The 20437-nt window shown below is 41.6% G+C and overlaps 2 protein-coding genes across 3 annotated transcripts in view; both read left to right on the top strand.

Annotated features, from left to right (window-relative positions):
* Positions 1-857: 857 nt before the first annotated feature.
* LOC137274756 (uncharacterized) lies at positions 858-1556 on the top strand. The gene is made up of 2 exons (XM_067808092.1): positions 858-1148; positions 1389-1556. The coding sequence occupies exons 1-2, from the start codon at positions 858-860 to the stop codon at positions 1554-1556; spliced, it is 459 nt and encodes a 152-aa protein (XP_067664193.1).
* A 16862-nt stretch (positions 1557-18418) lies between these two features.
* The window catches only part of LOC137273175 (uncharacterized), a 52494-nt gene continuing 50475 nt past the window's right edge, over positions 18419-20437 (top strand). The window contains exon 1 of one of the 2 annotated variants that reach the window (XM_067805664.1): positions 18419-18490. The gene's annotated coding sequence lies outside the window, so the exon portion shown is untranslated. Of the gene's footprint in view, positions 18491-18790; positions 18968-20437 lie in introns of those variants that run through there. The other variant, XM_067805665.1, reaches the window with a different exon arrangement.

Raw genomic sequence — 20437 nt, 5'->3', positions numbered from 1 at the left:
CCATAAAACATGATGCATGTACATGATACCAGAAAAGAAAGGTTTTGCCAAAAGCTTGACAATTCAAAACCATGATAGAATGGCTGACCATGCTATAGAGACTCCGGCAAATCCTAGTTTCTATTCTGTAAATGCTATCTCTACCTTCCAGTGAGGTTAACTGGTAGTAGTATTGAAAACACACAACTTTTCATATGATATCAATGTCACATGCTATTATGAACTGAAAGCCAAAAGAAATGTTACACCTCTTATCATAAATATATTACAAAAAACAATATGAGAGAAGATTTTGATGTTGCTTGTTCTGACAATCAGTTATGTAACTCGTTTGAGTGAAAACATCAGACCAAGGTAGTCAATGATAATTTGGATATGACCTGGTGATCTGTTTTCAGATGGGTCCATTGTCCTATTTTCAATCAAGTAAAAATCCACATTGAAGGAGTAAAAAAAATTTTAAATGAGTCCAAATAGATTGTTTGTGATGGTAATGCATACGTAACTCAAAAAGAATGGTAAACTTGGGTTTCGGATGTGGAAGAATGGCTACTTATCATAAAAAGGACTAAATGAGGAAATTGGATTTGTTTCTCTTTAGAACACATTAAAAAATGTAAGGTTGAAATTTTGGATTAACATGACTTTCAAAAGTTACAGGGAGACTCCTCAAACAAAAAAAACCTTAATTTTCCCTTTGATGCAAAAACAGTTGCATGTTTCTGTTCTCTTATGAAGAAACAATGGCAAAACGCACCCACTGTAACTTCATCTTGCAATGAAATGCACTTGAAATGTATGGGAAACGGGTATATAAGGCTCTTAGATTTATCACAACACACACTGTACTCAATGCAATGCCGAGGTTAAGTGCTGAAGAGCAGGAAAGAGCTGTTGGAATGCTGCAGACTGGGTCGACTGATGGGGAAGTGGCGGCTGCATTTGGATGTCATCGTCTCACCATTCTAAGGCTTCGACAACGCTTGCTGAACACAGGAACAACAAGTGACAGACCCCGAAGTGGGAGGCCGCCAGTTACAACCCCTCATGAAAACCGCTACCTCCGTCAACTGCACCTGACAAACCGTTTTCAGACGGCCACTGTGACGGAAAATACAGCTCTTGCACGCCGAATAAGTCCCCAAACAGTTAGAGGACCCCTCCGACAATACGGACTGAGACCATACCGACCGCTGCAAGGAGTCCGTCTTACACGACAACATCATCAACACAGGGTTGCGTGGGCCAGGAATGTCAAACGCTGGCAGAACAGAAATTGGCAGAGGGTGCTTTTTTCTGATATAAGCCAGTTCAAGCTACACTGAGTAGATGGGAAAAGACGAGTTTATCACCAGCAGGGTGAAAGAGAGGCACGATGTTGTGTACAGGAAGTTGTACCCTTTGGAGGAGGCAGCGTTATGGTCTGGGGCGGTATACGTGGCGACAGGAAAACAGACCTCGTTGTGATCGATGGTAATCTCACAGTACAGAGGTACATCAACCAGGTTCTACAGCCAGAGGTCCTCCTGTTCACCCAGCAGAATCCTAACAGTTGACATTGAATTATTAATGAGGGACAGTTTGCCCTGATAGAAACTTAAACCGAGGTTTAGATAGGTCCCTATGCCATGGTTAATGTTAACTAACTACTGCCATTAAATAGGGAATGTTGCGATACATTTTTCCATGAGTATATATTCTGGCCCAAACCATGGGTGTATGTGTATTTACTTAAAGCAAAACCTAATCATTGAGTTATGAAAATTGATCACTGAACTTACATGCAGGCTTCAATGGCTCATATTGATCTGATTATACTGATTCACACCAACACCAATACCAACATAAGGTCTCTGTTCAAAAAGACACACCCATGACTCAGTGCAAATAATTTACATCCGGTCTCAATTTTTTAAAATGAGAAATTTTACGGATGTAAACTTCTTTGTTATGAGACGTTTTAGAGTTGTGCTCCTCACAAAAATGAAGCTGACATCCATAAAAAGTCTGTTTCTTATGTGTATCACTTCGAAATGCCAGGCACAGACCTCAATTTTTAACCTTACAATAGTAGCATTCATTAAAACCTCAGTTCATTTATTACAAAATCAAGCAAATGTTTTCAGAAAAGAAGGTCATACATTGCTGTCTGAAGGTCACTAACGAGTCAGTAGTTGAACATCTACACCTCCATAAAGACGAAACTAGCTTATCTCTGCTGCATCCCTAACCAGATCTCACATCAGTTATCAAAAAACTCATAAAACTCTAGAGGTATGTTTTATTTCCCTTTTCACATACCTTTCTACTATCATCTGATCAGACAACTACAGGAGTCCTTGGCCTGAGGCTACATGTGCACTCTGACCTCCATAGCTAACCAATCAAACACCAGCAGGTTCCCATAGAGACAATCAGATGGGTTGTCTTTACTGCACATGTACTTAATTATTAATCCTGCTCTGCCAAATTAGCCCAAGTTGCATGTTCTGACCAGTGGAAATGCATGAGGCCGCAATATATTGCCTTGTAGCCTACATCTGATTGTCTTTACATCCTAGCATAGGATTAAGGAAAACAAGTATCTGGACAGCCTGGTAAGCTGATGGTCGTTTCCATGTTCAACAACATTCTAGCAAGATGATCAGTAAATGAATCAGTCTGAAACAGTCAATCCAGTGATAGACACTGCCTCATTCTATCCAAGAGGGGTACACTCCATGATGTCAAAGTGAAATATTACATATTGCAGTTATCAGTCTGATATACACTTAGGAGGGGTTAAATGTCACATTCCAGGAATATTCCAGGAATTGTATGATCGTCAGTAAATGGTTGAGTCTGGACAAGACTATTCTGTGATAGAAATTCCTTCAATCTAATCAAGAGGGCAATATTAAATGATGTCAAAATTAAAAAATGTTGTTTTATTTGCAACCTAACATGTATTGTATAAATTTCCTGTAACAGTGGCAAGTCAAAATCTGATTCAGGACCAGACAAACATGTGATATTATGAGCAATGATTAGCAATTCATATTGATTAAGTAATAACATGACACACCAAAACTGACATCCATAGGGCTGAACTTGACCTCTCACTAGCTTACATGGCCTCACCTTACAAGAAGTGCCCTGATTTCACACTGAATCTCCAGTGGGGGATTGAGAACATTCACTGAACTGTTTATATACAAACACATCATATTTCTGGAAAATAAATTAGTTTTCCAGTCAAACTGAGTTCAACTTATGGTCAACATCAATACCAACAGTGGCAATACCACTCTCCCTCACACTAATCAATGAACATATGGACTCTCAGCTGGCACTGCTTATGTTGAGAAGATTTTTCAGTGAATAATTCAATATTTCCAGTGAACAATACTTCAGCTCTTCTGAGTATTTCATCCAAATGAAGTGATGTAGAATTATACACCATTCTTGCTTCTAATGCCACATAAAGAAGTTAATAATGTGATGTAATAAAAGAAATAAAAGAATGGTGTTTGGGGATTACATCGAAAATATTATGAAAAGAGTTTTGATTGAGACTTATAAGTCACAAACATAAAATGTTGCCTAAACACCTCAGAAAACCTTCACAATGTGGTTCAGAGGTGATTACTACAATTGTGATTTTGGTTGAATGACATGTGCAAGTTCCCGGTATGCACCAATTATATAAAGCCCAGATGATTGTGATTGTAAGCGGTATAGTGCAACTAATGCTTGGTCCCTGAATATGTAAAATTTTGTTTTAACAAATATATCCATTTGAATTGGAAAGGAGCCTCAGCAAGACCATTCAGACTTGCTTCATTTGGGCATTTAGCATTGCAAGGAGGGCTAGTCTGTAGGGGAAATAATGCAGAAAGTTACAGCACTATCACTCACAGAGTGAGAACTATCCACTGATATACCATAGCTGGGTTTTCGAACAGTCATATTACTGAATTCAGCTGTCCACAGCTCAACAGTCTGATGAGATATATCAAACAGACTAGCCAGACTTCTCAGAGATATATCAAACAGACTAGCCAGACTTCTCAGAGATATATCAAACAGACTAGCCAGACTTCTCAGAGCAAGAACTGGAGGAGTGACCATCACCTGCTCATTCTGCATCTGCACAACTGGATGGCTACATCAGCATCATCAGTGTTGGGTCACCATATCAGCAGGAACACAGTGATGAAACGACTGTATGTTGTGGGCATCAGGGGGTATTAAGCATTTTTGAGGCATGTCATTAGGTGAACTGTCTACATTGGGTGAGGTATGTGCGATGTTGGCAACATTGCATCTAGGTGAGTGAGCAAGCGAGTTTAGTTTTACAATGCACTAAGCCATATTCAAGCTGTATGGAAGTAGTCATTTAATAATTGATTTGGACTAGATAATCTAGTGACCAACAGCATGAGCATTGATCTATGCTAGGTTAGTAAGAGAGTGAGTTTAGTTTTACAATGTACTAAGCAATATTCCAGCTGTATGAAAGCAGTCACTAAATAATCAAATTACACTAGACAATCCAGTGATCAACAGCATGAGCATCAATCGATTGGGATACAATGACATGACAAGTCAGCTGGCCTGGATAACCCATTCTGTGAGGTTAAATATCTGCAGTGTTTAAGCAATACACATAATGTTTGTGTCTTGTAAGACAAAAATCAAAACACAATTTAAAATTTACAGTCTTTTTTCTTTCAATATTTCCAAATACCCAAGTATGTACTTTCTTCAATATGTCAGTTTACATACCAGTTAATTAAAACAGTTTTGTCCTACGAAAGGCTGTAGTAAAGCTGAAGAAGGATAAGTACCACACAATCCAGTTGTATGAGGGCACCCAGGAAATCTGTATCAGTTGGACGCTGACTGATATAATGAACATGACATCCGCTGGGTCACACACAATCACACACAATCAAGACCCACAGCCTGCCCACACCCTCCATTCAGTCACATCTTGCACAGACCATTAGTTATTGTATGGTGACCAGTTCTAACCCTGTTCTATCAGAACCAGTATCACTAATCACTGTCCGTTAACACTTCTAAAAGAAACATGGCAAATTACGACCATGCACAACAAGAAACACAAAAAAAACCATCAAAGAACATATGAACGTACCTCAGTGAATATCCAGTTTACGATACTGTATCTTTATTTAATACCTTCCAGGGCGCTTCACATTGGTATTGTTGCCAACAGTTTCACAAACTTTCAAAGATGGCGCTGCCAGTTCCTCAACCGTTAGTAAACCTCACCATGGTATACACTGCACTTACCGAAGTCGCTGCTGAAATCAGAACACTTGGTAAACTCCAATCAAGTGGTACCGTCGAGAACTCTACACACCACCTTTAAATCCAATTTCAAGAAAAGGACACTTTAACTTGTCACTTGGCAACAAAGTCTGTTGGGAGCTTGCAGCAAATCTGCACCATCAAAAGCCGTATACGTTAATAAATATCGATACCTGTAGATGGATGAATATTTAACCAAGGCAATCTGCTGTGTTATACGCACGCACACATGTTCCGATCAATCAAACTATCCCGACTTCGATGATTAAATCACGTGACCGTGTAACAGGTGCCCGTGCAAACATTAAAGTCTGACGGAGTTACATCCCCTTAGTCACTTTCCCGTTGTGGTTGACATTCAGTTGCGAAAATTGAATGAAATGTAAATCATTGTAAAATTGAATGTGGGACGTTTTTGGCAAGATTAGAAAATATTGTCCTCATAGAGTTGTATTTTCATGAATGTAATTCTAACAAAACATGCGTGCACGAAACTTGAACATAAACATCCTAAAATGTACTTGTACTTTATTGTTTGGTCATGTTTGTTTCGTCCCCTCTTTGTTGTTAAAAGCCGCAGCAAGCAATGTTTCAGGTACATGAGGACGGTCTGTAAATAATGGAACCTGGAGAAGACAATCAAGTGATCATGAGCATCTATCTACGCAGTTTCGGATACGATGACGCGTCAGTTTGCCAAGTCAGTGACCACCCGATCTCGTTATCCCCCTTTACGACAAACAATTCTAATCCTAGCTAGCTATTCTCGAGTCCTACGAATTTCCTAAGCCCATTCTTAAACCATTGGCTACAATCAAAGTTAAGAATTCCTAGTGCTACGAACGTTTCGAGAATGAGGGCCCTGTGATCGTCACTGGTCTTTCATTATTATTACAACTGGCCTGTGAAGATCGGTTAGAATTGGTCTCAGCAGTTTCTGGTTGATTTGATGGATTGTAGTTTCTGGTTTGCGAGTGACTATACCAAACAGTAAAAGGTACACCAAACACAATGCTACCGGAACTATTACTGTGATTTCCCCGTGAGTATGATATTACGGAACAACAAGGTGTTAAGTTTAGAAGAGTTACTTCCCATGATGAACGCTACACATCATTCTCGTTACCTGTTCCAGCACAATTATTTTAAGTTCGCTTCATTCACTGTTGTGCGGAATTGTTGTTTAACACCTGGCGAAAATATAGATCCCGTTCAATCCACGCTTGTGGTGAGACATTTACAGACATCCTAGGCTGCTGCTAAGCACATTTTAGGTTAATTTACACACCATGCTTGAAATTGTATAACACATTTCCTCTTGTTCCCTTTTACAACATTAACCGTTAGATTGATCGAGATCCGGAAACTTATACCTGTTTGCCTAACCTGCAAGTTAATTCGTGTCTACTTTCACTTTATATCGAGTGAGTGAGTGAGTGAGTGAGTGAGTGAGTGAGTGAGTTTAGCGTGCGTTCTTTGTAATCTAATCATATGACGTCGTGTTTACAAGCTGATTTCGGAGGAAGGCTGGAAGTGTAGACAATGAATACATACAGTTTTGATAGGAACGAATGTAAAATATTAAGATTGAAAAGCAGTCCCAGGGGGAGTCAAAACCTGAATTTGAAGATTTCTAGGCTTGCTTCATTTAAGGCTTTAGCGTGGCAGAGAGGGCAAGGAAGTTGGGGAAATAATGTGGTTGAGGAGAGGCAGACTAAGCTTTTAAAGAGAGAGCTATTGGCAGTAGGGAAAATAATGTGGTTCAGGGATTATGAGACAGACTATCCGAAGTGATGTAGGTCTCTGACATGTTCCACTTTGGTGGAACCCTATTGACACGGGTTTTGTGAAGTCAAACTTGAAAACATGTCAGGTTGTAGCGTTTGGTACTCTCAGCTCCACACAGCGACATACAGCGCCCCAGAGGACTGGAACGCCGGGCCCTCCTTACTGAACACATCAGATCGTGCATAACTAGCTATAGTCTGTATGTCAGTATGGCGCAAAGTTTTATCTAATCCCACCAGAACACCTGTTCCATATTATAAATATATCAATGCATGAGCGTTATGCCTCAAGACCCGTCACAACATCTTCAGGCAATTTATTCCGCGTATAAGGACAGATTTGTTCCACTTTAATATAATTATCGATATAGTTTTCCATGGAAACCGAGTATCAGTATATACATAACAATAATTGTCCACTCGGGGATTGTCCGGGGCTAAACACACTGGTACAAGTGTCTGTCCTGGGATTCAGCGTCAGCGTGGCTTCAGCGGCAAGCCATAATCCATCATATGTTCAGTTCGGCGCTGGGATTCTGTCTGTAAACAAACTATAACTACATGCAATTCTTGTAAGCAATGTTTACTCATTTGTTTTCCAGGTGGGAAGAACTGTTCGAACAAAGGTTTACGTATTAAAAGGTGGGTATTGGTGTGGTCTCGAACTGAATGTATAAAAGACAAGGACACCTCCTTTGTTGTCCACACTATCAGACATTGCAGACACACAATCTCCAATTCTGGACTCACCTATCACAACATGCTACATCTGCCCACCTCGTGGCTCTATGGCCGAAATAACACCTATGCGACGCGACGGTACTTTTAACTCAGTCACTAGAAGTGAAATTGTGCAGTGTTTAGTAACAAACAAACTTGGCGTTACTATCCTACTTCTTTTCCTACAATGACGACCTCCACACCTGCTGCTGCTTTTGTGCAGAGTTGCGTCCCTTGGGCGTGCCAGGAACCTATTCTCATGGGGTGATTTCAAACAACAGAAAAACATCTAAGTCGTGTGCCATTGCAATCTTTCCTCCTGCATTAACCTGGCATGGCGCGGGGTGACTGGGATAATGTTCCGAGCTGCGTTCACACAAACCTCTCACTCTTTTGCCACTACTGTGCACAGTTGCATCTAGAGTCCCGCCATTACCGGAAGCAGCGGGGCGGCTGTAAAATACTACTGACCGCCAACCATATTGTTCCCGCTCTGACGCACGCTCTACAATTAACGCGCTCCCATCAGGGTCATGGACATGCCTCATTTCACCGCTTCGCTTGATTATAGCTTCTTCTCAATAGAATTCCAGCTCGGTAGCCATTTGTTTGTTCCACGCCCCGTCAAAGAAGTCTTTCAGGAAATCGTTAATGTGAATACATGGAATGTGCAGACGTCAGAGCTGAAAGAGGTCATTGATCGACATCTAAAACATAAGTACACCTTTCCTAGGGTACATTTATCTTCAATAGCCATTGCAACACAAAAACAGTGTTCTCAGTTTTTTCTTCTCAGAACACGTGTGTCGTGGGATTCGCAATCGATACTGGTTGGCACTGAAATCTGAAAAAAATGCAGATGAGCAGTAAAAAGGTTTACAGAGAAATTGGAAAAGAAACAATCTGAAAAGTTGTATATACATGTTTCTATTAAACAGCATGAACGATAAACAAGTATTATACCCCACCAAAGCGACAACTTATCCAAATAACTGTGGTTATACATGCAATCAAGAAATCGGATAAATACTTTCCATCACCTGACGGCCTATCTAGTATTTTCTCCTGTATATGATCAATGATCCCTGATATAGAAATTTATCCAGTATTTTACAAGACGAATTTTCCTGGTTATTGAAAAGACGCCTTAGAGAGTTGGGAGATTTGGTGAAATCTAGACTTGCTTTATTAAGGGCTTTTGCACTGCAGGGAGGGGAGGGAAAATAATGTAGTTCAGGGACTGTGAGACATAACAACAAACGAGATGTAATAATACCTCTAACGTGAGCAAAATTCCATCAATGCTGCAGTAGTTTGTCAGCAATCGAGCCTGGACCAAACAATCGAGCTCTCAACAGCATGAGCATCCATCTTCGAATTTTGGGGAATTTGGTATACAATGACATGTGTCAACCAAGTCAGCGAGTCTGACCACCCGATCCCGTTAATCGCTTCTTACGACAAAAAAATGGGTTACTGAAGGCCAAGGTGTTTTTTTCACAAAGCAACCTCTCCCTCAGCCTACCTTAATTCTATGTAAAACTGTGGGAGTTACGGTCACCTTAGCGTTAAGATCGCTTTGTACACCGGCACTCAACTTTATTCCGGATTCACGGGTCGGAATATTACATAATGACTGCGGCGTTTAAGCAGTCTCAGGAGCATTACTGTACACGTCGTCCACGTCCCAAGATCAGGCCAAATGCCATACATTGCATTGCATAAGTTGTCCGTTTAAGGAAAGTACAATGATATGTCTGAGGGAACTTAAAACTGACACGTTCAAGTCGATGATGATGTGTTTTCGAAACTTAATTAAGTTCGTGTTGTTACGGCGACTGCCCGGTAACGCTCTGATAGCGTTTGTCATTTACTGTCAAATCTAATTTTTAACGTTTATACCTTCTTTTGCCCTACAATTCATTTTAATAACCGTTATTCTTAACCGACCTGCTGTGACGTATCTATGTGGCTAAAAAAGACATCCCCGTCGTGTTTGGTCTCAAATTTGAAATGCTAATGAACTATATGTATGAGTCCAGAATGCCTCCAAGTCGTTATTTACATTTTTAACTGATGAGTTAAGGCTATGGGTGTTTTGGGAGTAAATGCTTTGGTTTCTTTTGCTGTACATCTATAGGTTGTTGTTTTTCTTCAAAACATGTTTACATATTTATGAACTAGTACAGTTGGTCTCCCAAGTTTGAAAACACGTTGATATTTGTGTTACACCGCCTATAGGCACATCAGCTGTATCTACATCCCACGTGTAACCAGACACACCGGCTGCGTGTACAACACACATGGAACCAGACACACCGGCTGCGTGTACAACACACATGGAACCAGACACACCGGCTGCGTGTACAACACACATGTAACCAGACACATCGGCTGCGTGTACAACACACATGGAACCAGACACATCGGCTGCGTATACAACACACATGGAACCAGACACATCAGCTGCGTGTACAACACACATGTAACCAGACACATCAGCTGCATGTACAACACACATGTAACCAGACACATCAGCTGCGTGTACAACACACATGTAACCAGACACATCAGCTGCGTGTACAACACACATGTAACCAGACACACCGGCTCCGTGAACAACACACATGGAACCAGACACATCAGCTGCGCGTACAACACACATGGAACCAGACACATCAGCTGCGTGTACAACACACATGTAACCAGACACATCAGCTGCGTATACAACACACATGGAACCAGACACATCAGCTGCGTGTACAACACACATGGAACCAGACACATCAGCTGCGTGTACAACACACATGGAACCGGACACATCAGCTGCGCGTACAACACACATGTAACCGGACACATCAACTGCATGTACAACACACATGTAACCAGACGCACCGGCTGCGTGTACAACACACATGTAACCAGACACACCGGCTGCGTGAACAACACACATGTAACCAGACACACCAGCTGCGTGTACAACACACATGTAACCAGACACATCAGCTGCGTGTACAACACACATGTAACCGGACACACCGGCTCCGTGAACAACACACATGGAACCAGACACATCAGCTGCGTGTACAACACACATGTAACCAGACACATCAGCTGCGTGTACAACACACATGTAACCAGACACACCGGCTGCGTGTACAACACACATGTAACCAGACACATCAACTGCGTGTACAACACACATGTAACCAGACACACCGGCTCCGTGAACAACACACATGGAACCAGACACATCAGCTGCGTGTACAACACACATGGAACCAGACACATCAGCTGCGTGTACAACACACATGTGACCAGACACACCGGCTGCGTGAACAACACACATGGAACCAGACACATCAGCTGCGCGTACAACACACATGGAACCAGACACATCAGCTGCGTGTACAACACACATGGAACCAGACACATCGGCTGCGTGTACAACACACATGGAACCAGACACATCAGCTGCGTGTACAACACACATGTAACCGGACACATCAGCTGCGTATACAACACACATGGAACCAGACACATCAGCTGCGTGTACAACACACATGGAACCAGACACATCAGCTGCGTGTACAACACACATGGAACCGGACACATCAGCTGCGCGTACAACACACATGGAACCAGACACATCAGCTGCGTGTACAACACACATGTAACCAGACACATCAGCTGCGTGTACAACTCACATGTAACCAGACACATCAGCTGCGTGTACAACACACATGGAACCAGACACATCAGCTGCGCGTACAACACACATGGAACCAGACACATCAGCTGCGTATACAACACACATGTAACCAGACACATCAACTGCATGTACAGCACATGTCCGCAGAATCCTAGCTCTCTTTCATTTCCTTTCATGTTCCACATATCATTTATTGATATTGTTCAGATAAGACCACAACAGAAACAAACTACTAGATCTCCACCGTCTGACACACTATCCAATACACCGCGAACGCGGTCACATGATATCAACATGCAGAATGAGTGGTGCACATATTTATCAAAGGCGGGATTGGCATAGGATTCGGTTTGCTATTGATGTTTTTATAGCATCGTAAAGCGCAATATTGCAAACACACAACACTATGAATAGACAGAAAAAAATCCTCTATTGGTCCGTATGTATTTCAAATGATATTGACGCCGGTTCTCTGGAACTATGTGTCGCTTTTCTCCGTCAGGATGGGTTATAGTACTATTAACATGACAATATGGACACGGAATGAACTACAATTTGCTTAAATCATTATATAGCGGTCAATGAGCAAAGCTAGGCGGGACGTCAACGTTCAATAAGTCTATTGTGTCAGTGCAGTGTAGAGCGCAGCTGTGCATTTCAACCACTCCAACACATTGTCCGTGTACTCCACACACAAATATCTGCCTGGCTGACGGGGTTATCATCATTGCTTGTGTTTACTGAAGTGTCCACAGAGCACATTTACATACCTATGATGTTATTTGGACTGACTGTTCATTGTGTAACTGCATCGCTGATTATTAAATGAGCTTACAAGCAATGTTGTAAGAGAATATTTCCTGGACTACAGTATCATTGGCCTCTTACAAATATATTCTGTAAAGTGCATGTTTATATCTATGTATATTCTGGGGGCATGTAATTTACTGAATTGTGTGTACTTAACTTAAATCGCCCAGGGAGATGATATTATGCATTTAAGGACATGTTGAACCAGTTTGTAATGCAGGGGCGTGATTTCACCTTTTATAGTGAAGGAAACATGTGCCTGTCGTCAGTGGTTTCAGCATGGACAAGTGCATGGACAAATGCATGGACAAGTGCATGTGTATCTCGATAAACTTCGAGGAGCACATGAATGGGGAAAACACTGCTGAGGATTTGGGAGTTTAAATGTTGAAGGTTTGGTGGTTCAAATACTTGGACAGTTTACTAATGCCCACAGCATTCCACGATCCACGAGTGCCGTCACAAGTCTATAAACTCGTATATGGTCTGTGATGTTTCAGTGACAGGTAGCTGCACATTGCTCCTGCCATCGAAACACCCTTACAACTCTGTTGAGGCTTTATCATAATAGTAAGGGACTGTTCATAATTTATAAATAGAGGGGTGGTGATGATTTTAAGGAAAAGTATGTACAATGTGAATGATTTATTTATTTTTTAAAATTAAATGTACAAAATTGATTACCCTCTTGGTGCTTGTGTAAAAATGGATAACACCTGTCTCCACAGAACAGTTTGAGTGAAACCATCATCCCTTAACGTCATTATATGACCGGTTCCTAACGTTCACGCGACACAGCGCCAAGGCAGAGTAGATGGTAACGGTGGCGCCATCTCTGGAACAGGTTCTACACTGCAGTGTGACCTCGGCTCTCACCATTCCAGGACTTCGGTATATCCACCCCAACTGTCAGGAATGGTTTTCGTCATTACGAGATGCGACAACGTCGACCTACAATACCGCCAACCCTGACGCAACCTCACCGAAAAGACGTGAAAGGTGGTAACGAGATTATGTTGGAAGTGGATCTTAGCACCTGAATGGTTATATAGAAACTCCAGACTTCTATGCTCAATTGTGAAACCACTGTACACTCCTGTGGCGACTCGGTAAAATGCATGTAGGGGCAGGGATACTATTCATATTGGACCAATTCAAGCACATTTATGCAACACATAAATAGTATTTGTCTGTTGCCTGTGATGAGCAACCGCAGTTCCGATCAAGGAAAGTGTTTGAACGAATAACAACCAGATCACACGTGCATTTAATGTGCAGAATAACATTTAGCACAAATGACACATACATCTGTTCATAATCTGACTAAGTCTTCGTCTTAAGGTTATTAAGAATGTGATAGTTCATTCCACATGAGTTCCTCCAAATCGTTTTCTCAGAGGGTTTTGTCGTTAACCTTTGTGGGTTCAAATCCCACTGGCGACAAAGGACTTTCGGGAACCTGTATTACTCAGAGGAAAGAGATGCGGTCATTACAAAGTAGTGTTTAACTGACAGTTTAGTTGGTTATTCTACGGCAAAGACAAAGGTTGGAAGACATGTTTCAGAGTCAAGCCATGTCTGGGAAACTAGCAGAACCTGTACTGTGCCTGGTTTTACAGAGACAACATAGAGACGGATGTATGGCCTGGCTCAATGGCATGTATCCCGTTTACAAGAACGAAATGTGCTTCCGTCAGTAATTTAGCACATGGCTAACCATACATATGTATGTGTATGTAAATGTACTGTTTGTTCGCGTGAAAATTACCTGGGGTGTGTAAATATAGTATATAAATGGTGGAAAGCTCAATATTGAGTTGCCTGTTCACAAATTCAAATGTGAAGAGCGTTCTCTTACATGATTGCCATGAACCACTATGTTTGATTTAATTTGTCCGGGTTTTTCTCTCGTTGAAGCCCAAAGTAAACAATATCCGCCCCAGTCTGGCTGCCCACATAACAGTTGGTGATGCTGTACACTGAACACCATCATGTTCAAAACGTGCGTCTGTTTGTTTAGGTTTGACAAAAAATCGACAGATTTATTAATCAGATCATCCCCTGGCTTTCGCATAAACGTGCACATAAGCGAGACCCTGCACCACACATGTTTCAAAGTTGTTTCAGAAGTAAATTGGGGCAGCAGGTTGCCTACGGTTAAAGCGTCCGCTCGTCACGAATAATACCCAGGTTCGATTCCCCAAATGGGTACAATGTGTGAAGTTCATTTGTTGTTTCCCTGTCTAGCAGTTGCTGAAATATTGCTGAAAGCGGCGTATAACTCATTCAGAAGTAAATTATCGACACCTGAGTATAGTAATGACACATATTTACAAATATACAGACTCATGCTGAGAGATGCAAGTAAAAAGGGTACTATTTTTTGTTCACTGGTCACGAGGGGGGTGTGGGTAAATGTGTCTTTGTTATCTGTTCATCCTTATGTTAACGACCAGTGAATGTCTGGAGTAGAATAGGTCTGCGGCAACCCATGCTTCCCATGAAAGACTATGCTTGTCATAAGAGGATCGGATGGTCATTCAGATTATTCGAGATAAAGAATTACTACCACGAAGTACCAAATGAGTTCTGCATTCCCAGCGGGGTACATAGAAAATGTTACTCGCTTGTTAGCGGGGTACATTGAAACATAGGGGAGCGCTTAGCCATATATGTGTGACGTAAGATAAGAGCTAATGAATGCAGTGTCATCTTACCAAGATATAGATAATAGTTGCTCATAATATGAATCTTCGGACTGTCATTTTCAGATTCTAATGTTTACATGCCATCGTTGTATAGATGGACCATTTTATGCAAACTAAGCACAAAATAGAGAACGGTCCCTTAGTTGTACTGGAACTGAAAGAATTCTGAAACATCGAGTTGAGTGAATGGTATTTTCCGCCACAGTAGGATTATTCAAGTGATGACGAGACGAGCCTGTAAATCGAAGAATCAGGGTCACGTATGGACAGCATGGGCAAGATTCTATGCCTTTGAGACGCTGTGGAATCAGACGCGTGTATCTTCAGCAACCCATGCGACTTACGAGATCTTGGGGCTTGACATGTCAACGTATTGCGTAGAACGATGCTGATGCTGTCGATCACTGGATTATCTGGTCCAGACTCGATTATTTACAGGGTGAATTTTTCGCAGTGCGGCGTTGAATAACACACAAACAAACATAAAACCCAGAGTATAAAGATGTACAATAGACGTGAGTAATGCCGTGTGAGTGTTCTAGACAAAGATTTGCCAACTCCATACAAGTGCTTCTGGGTTTCTACAAAATAGAAAACCTTTAAAATCCCCTTTCTTTGGGGTTAACTCCAACTCAAGACAACTCACCGTGACATAACCAAAACCTGCTGGTGGCATTACAGTGAACCAACGATTGAATCAAAGTTTTGGCATGCACATGCTGGCTTAAACAGTTTGCACACATAATTTGTAACATTCACAATTAGACATGCATACATTTATATAACCATTTTGCCATTTACGCCTGAACACACCCACGTCGACATATGTTGACAAACACGGTCTCTTGTGCAGACTTACCAGAAGTACTGGCTGTCAAAATCCATGGAGGTCAGAATGAACTGGCAGACAAGTTATATCACAGCACCAGGTATAACGTGAGATACCTACCTAGCCTACTCTTTAATATTCTTGGGTTTTGGTCGAGTTTGTTTGTTGTTTAAAACCGCTTTCAAATGTCAAAGTAAATGATCGAATCTGCACCAGACATTTCAGTGACTGACATCATCAGAATCGATCTACGCAACTGGAATTATAAGCAAAGCGTATGAATATTGCTACATGCGGCGTAAATCCACACTCACTCACTCATGGGGTAGCCTAGTGGTTAAAGCGTTCGTTAGTTAGATCGGGTTTGATTCCTCACTTGGGTACAATGTGTGAAGCTTATTTCTGGTGTCACACGCCGTGATATTGCTGGAATATGGCTACAAGCGGCGCAAAACCATAATCATTCACTACTTTGCATACAATCATACATTTAAGATGTCGGGGTGGTGGGGTAGTCTAGTTGTTAGGGCATTCGATTGTCATGCCGTGGGCCTAGTTCGAGCCTCTCATAGTTACAATGCGTGAAGTCCCCCGCATGAATATATGCCAAAAGTGGTGTAAAGACCCTCTCTTCGTCGTGGAGTTTTTGTTGGCGGGATAACAGTTTATAATAAATGCTCTAGGAGAAACAATGGCCTTCACTGAGCTTCACACGAAAAGCTGGACGTTCGACAAAAATATAATGTCTGCAGCCCCAACCCATTACACATGCAGTCTGATGCCAGGAATTTCGTAAGCCCGGAAATGTGCAAGGAACATCTTCAAAGACGAAACTGTTACAGTGATCATACGCGGCACTTCGCTAATTTGGAAGCTGATAGCGCTTCCAGGCACAAGCATCAACTATTTATTCGGTGGTTATATTACTAAAAGGATGTAATAAGATCTAATGCTTCTGGGTTGCACATAATTATGAATAATATCTGGTGATTCAGTCACATCAGTTAATGATCTGGGCCTCCCCACCAGGTGGATGTGTGCGGGTTATGGCAAGACCAGCTAGTTGCTACCCTGGACCGCAGCCCGCGTCTCCAGGTGTGGTCAGTATGTGTTCAACACGTGTCACTCAAGTATTCCCTCGCTGGTAATTAATGCGCAAACTGTTCTCGACGAATTTAGAAACAACTTACTTCTGTTTCCGGGTTAGTTCAAATTAATAACGTCTTTATGATTCTGTCTTCTGCATTCTGGAAATACACTTCAAACACGTGGCTGGATGATCAGAAATCCGGTTGGTATTGGGAATTCGGCTAATATGCTGTGACAGCGGTTGATTCATTTTAAAAGATACGACCTATGTGATAAATGTGTTTCGTAAATGTTAAACCACCTCTGACAGTGTGCAGATCGCCTGCGCAGCAAGTGAATGTGAATGACCCGGCGTGATACCACGAGATGTTAGAAGATGTTGTTCCCCAGCCTTAGAAAACACGGACTACTGACAGCGTACTCACCTAAACCTTCAGTTTTGTCTCAGTATAAAACCTTATCATGTTCAGGGTATCCATGACAACAAGGGGTGGCGAAAGCTGAGATTTTCCCTACATAAAACACGACAACGATTCATGTAGTCTGTCTAACAGTCTCAAAAGTGCAGTCTTGCAAACGTCTCGTTGGTAATAATTAACAGCTTAAATGAAAAATTCTGAAAAAATATGAACACACTGGCGTCGTTGGATCTCTAAATGATAACATTGCTACACATCCATGAGTTTACCATTCAATATAGCCTTGGAGCAAGGCTCTATTTGCCCTTGACCTCCTGCACTGCTTCCTTTCTTCCTTTCTAAATTTCAAATGGATTATTTGGTGCTACCTAAATGATATATATTCAGAGACTAAGGGTTCGTCCTCTATCTTGTTACAGTGAAAACACTGTCTCCATATGTGACAATTTTCTTCAACATTAAATGTTGTGGTTTGTGTCAAACATGTATTCTATGTCAGTGTATCATATTTATACATATAACAAACACCCGGCCTTGTTTACCTACAATTGATGGCGGGGTAAGGTAGTTGCTGAGGCGATTTTCTCGTCACACCTCCATGTTGGGTTCGATTCTTCATCTGCAAAGCCCATGCCACTTGTACCCCCCCCCTCCTCCAAACATCCCCTAGCTGTATAATTGCCTACACCGGCATAAAAACGTACTCACTGTTTCAGCGATAATGTACTTTACGTTTGCCTTTCATTGTATTTATATCCTGTACGAAGTGAAAGGAAATTGTTTAAATGCCGGTAGGGCAGAGGATACCTGTACATGAAATGCTTTCGTTGCCGAGGTTAGCTCAAATATGCATACTGTCTACAACAAAGCTTGTAATTAGAAATCTGACGTGTAAAGTAATACATGTGTATTTGATAAGCTTAATGGCAATAATTACATCATCACATCCCCCATTTCCTTTCAGCGAGGGTATCCCGCAGTCTATGAAAGCTAAATTTAGCCGCGTGGGCTTCCCTTGTTTACGCTGTGACAGACTCACACATGAGTTGGAAGGCATACAGGCGCGAACAGGATTGCATTGAGAAAGCTACTCTGTGAAGGTAGGCAACTAAATCGTATGTATCTGTCAACTAACTGTTTGTGTTTGAAATGTGCAAGCCATAGTCACCGACACGCTATTGACAACATATTTGTTTGATTGACAGACTTTGTGGGGTTGATTGATAGGTCAGTGATGGGAGATTGACTGAAAACTGTATCACCTAGCGTGATTTCATGATTGAACAGCACGGAGTTTAATTGCGTCGACTAAATACAGTAGATATGCTTTAACCTCTCGGCGTAGCTGCACGCGATATGCATATAGCTGGCCTGATTATCAGTTGTCGTTCATCACGGGGATAGCTTCAGACTGTTAGCGTCTCATCGCACGAGACCGCCTCGACCTCAGCCAGGTGTCCTGTCTGCTTTACAAGTCCATGTCGTTTGGCGTTGAGGTAAAAATAGAAACATCAGCGAACAGCAATGGCGTTTTTCTAACCTCTCTCGGACGGATTACACTGACAGAGGCATAGCGTGTGAGTTTACTACCATCTTTCGTTTTGATTGTGATTTCAGCGATTATGTATCATCGATATATATAATATATGAAATAGATTTTGCACACATCAGTGACCATCCAGCTGCATGTGACCAGCGACCGTGACGATTTAGCGTGCCACGGGTTTACTATGTTATTGCCAGTTTATGATAAATTTATAGCCAAGGATATTTCCTCATCTGGTCGAAATATAATTAAAGGATGTCGTTAATTGATTCCTGCTTCAGAAATACTTCCGGGTCTTGTGTAATATGGCGGGAGAGATTATGAGGTCGGTGGTAAGAAGACATCTCGCGGCTAGAGGGTTTAAGAGTACGTTCAATGATAGATTTGTTCTGTGTGTAGAGCGCAGATCGGGTTTTGATATTACCTCTGGAGACAAGCCACATTCCAACCCGCGTCGCTCTAACACATTGTAAACATCTGTATAATTCTAAATATGTATTGTCGGAGTCATTGTCAAGTTACCATGGCAACCAAGAAATATTTATTTGTGTTGGGCGGAGGTTAGCAATACTGATGAAGACCTCAAAGTTTTAGCTATTTTAGTTTGTATTGAGTTTTGAAGGAAGCACAATAGGCCCCTGTGAAGAACAGCGGTTTACCAACCAGCTTAAATTGTACTTGGGCGCCCTTTGACCTGCTTTTGGTTTTTCCTGGGTCATGCTAAACTGTTTGTTTCCTTGCAATGTGTTGTTTACTGGCTGCCAAATGGAATCAGATAATATTTAGGATACGATTTCACTCTAAAATACGATAAAAGTGTTTAAAGCGACATTACATCTGCATGTAACAAACGACAGCTGTTGAAGAGATAACAGCCCCACAATCCACGCACCCTTGTCATCACCATGTGAGCGCTGTCTAGCTGATGGAAGTCTCGTGTCATACCCCTTGTGAAAACAGAGCTTGATGACATATCAGTGATGTTTAAATGCATAATCATATCCCTATTTAACCCGCCTCTTTTGCATAACATATATATACGTGAACAGATCAGTTTGCAGTCGACTTACCTCAAGCTGTGCACTACGCATATTCGCAATTTGAGCAAACTAACCATGAGCTTATTTCAGTCCACAGTGTACTTATACATTTCTCGATTTATTTATTTATTGTTTGCCTGTTTGTTTTTCAAACTTCTTATGAATAGTACCATGCTGCAAAGACACGGGGTATGCTCACCCCGTACTGAATCACCCCCATTCCACATGCAGTTGAACAGTTTCTCTACATACGACCATGTGTTGTTAAACCGCCTTCCGCATGCACAAGGAGAAAGAATGCATTATAAGGTAGATATCTTGTCAGAGCGTTCATCACTGGCTAAATGAGTTACATCGTGACGTACCTACCTAGTTTCTATGCGGAGCTGTACAGTGATGCCGACTAATCTACCGATAATCTATCGCCATGCTGCGTTAAGATGTTCAAGATGTTATGTGAG

This window comes from Haliotis asinina, chromosome 2, assembly GCF_037392515.1.
Source record: "Haliotis asinina isolate JCU_RB_2024 chromosome 2, JCU_Hal_asi_v2, whole genome shotgun sequence".
Taxonomy (NCBI): Eukaryota; Metazoa; Mollusca; class Gastropoda; order Lepetellida; family Haliotidae; genus Haliotis; species Haliotis asinina.
This window is presented reverse-complemented; position numbering and strand designations above follow the sequence as displayed.

What these genes read in the sequence shown, in the direction of transcription:
- LOC137274756 (XM_067808092.1), top strand. Translation starts at nt 858, where the DNA reads ATGCCGAGGTTAAGTGCTGAAGAGCAGGAAAGAGCTGTTGGAATGCTG. An exon ending in GCCGAATAAGTCCCCAAACA is followed by an intron (nt 1,149 to 1,388) that starts GTTAGAGGACCC and finishes TGTTGTGTACAG; the next exon opens with GAAGTTGTACCCTTTGGAGG.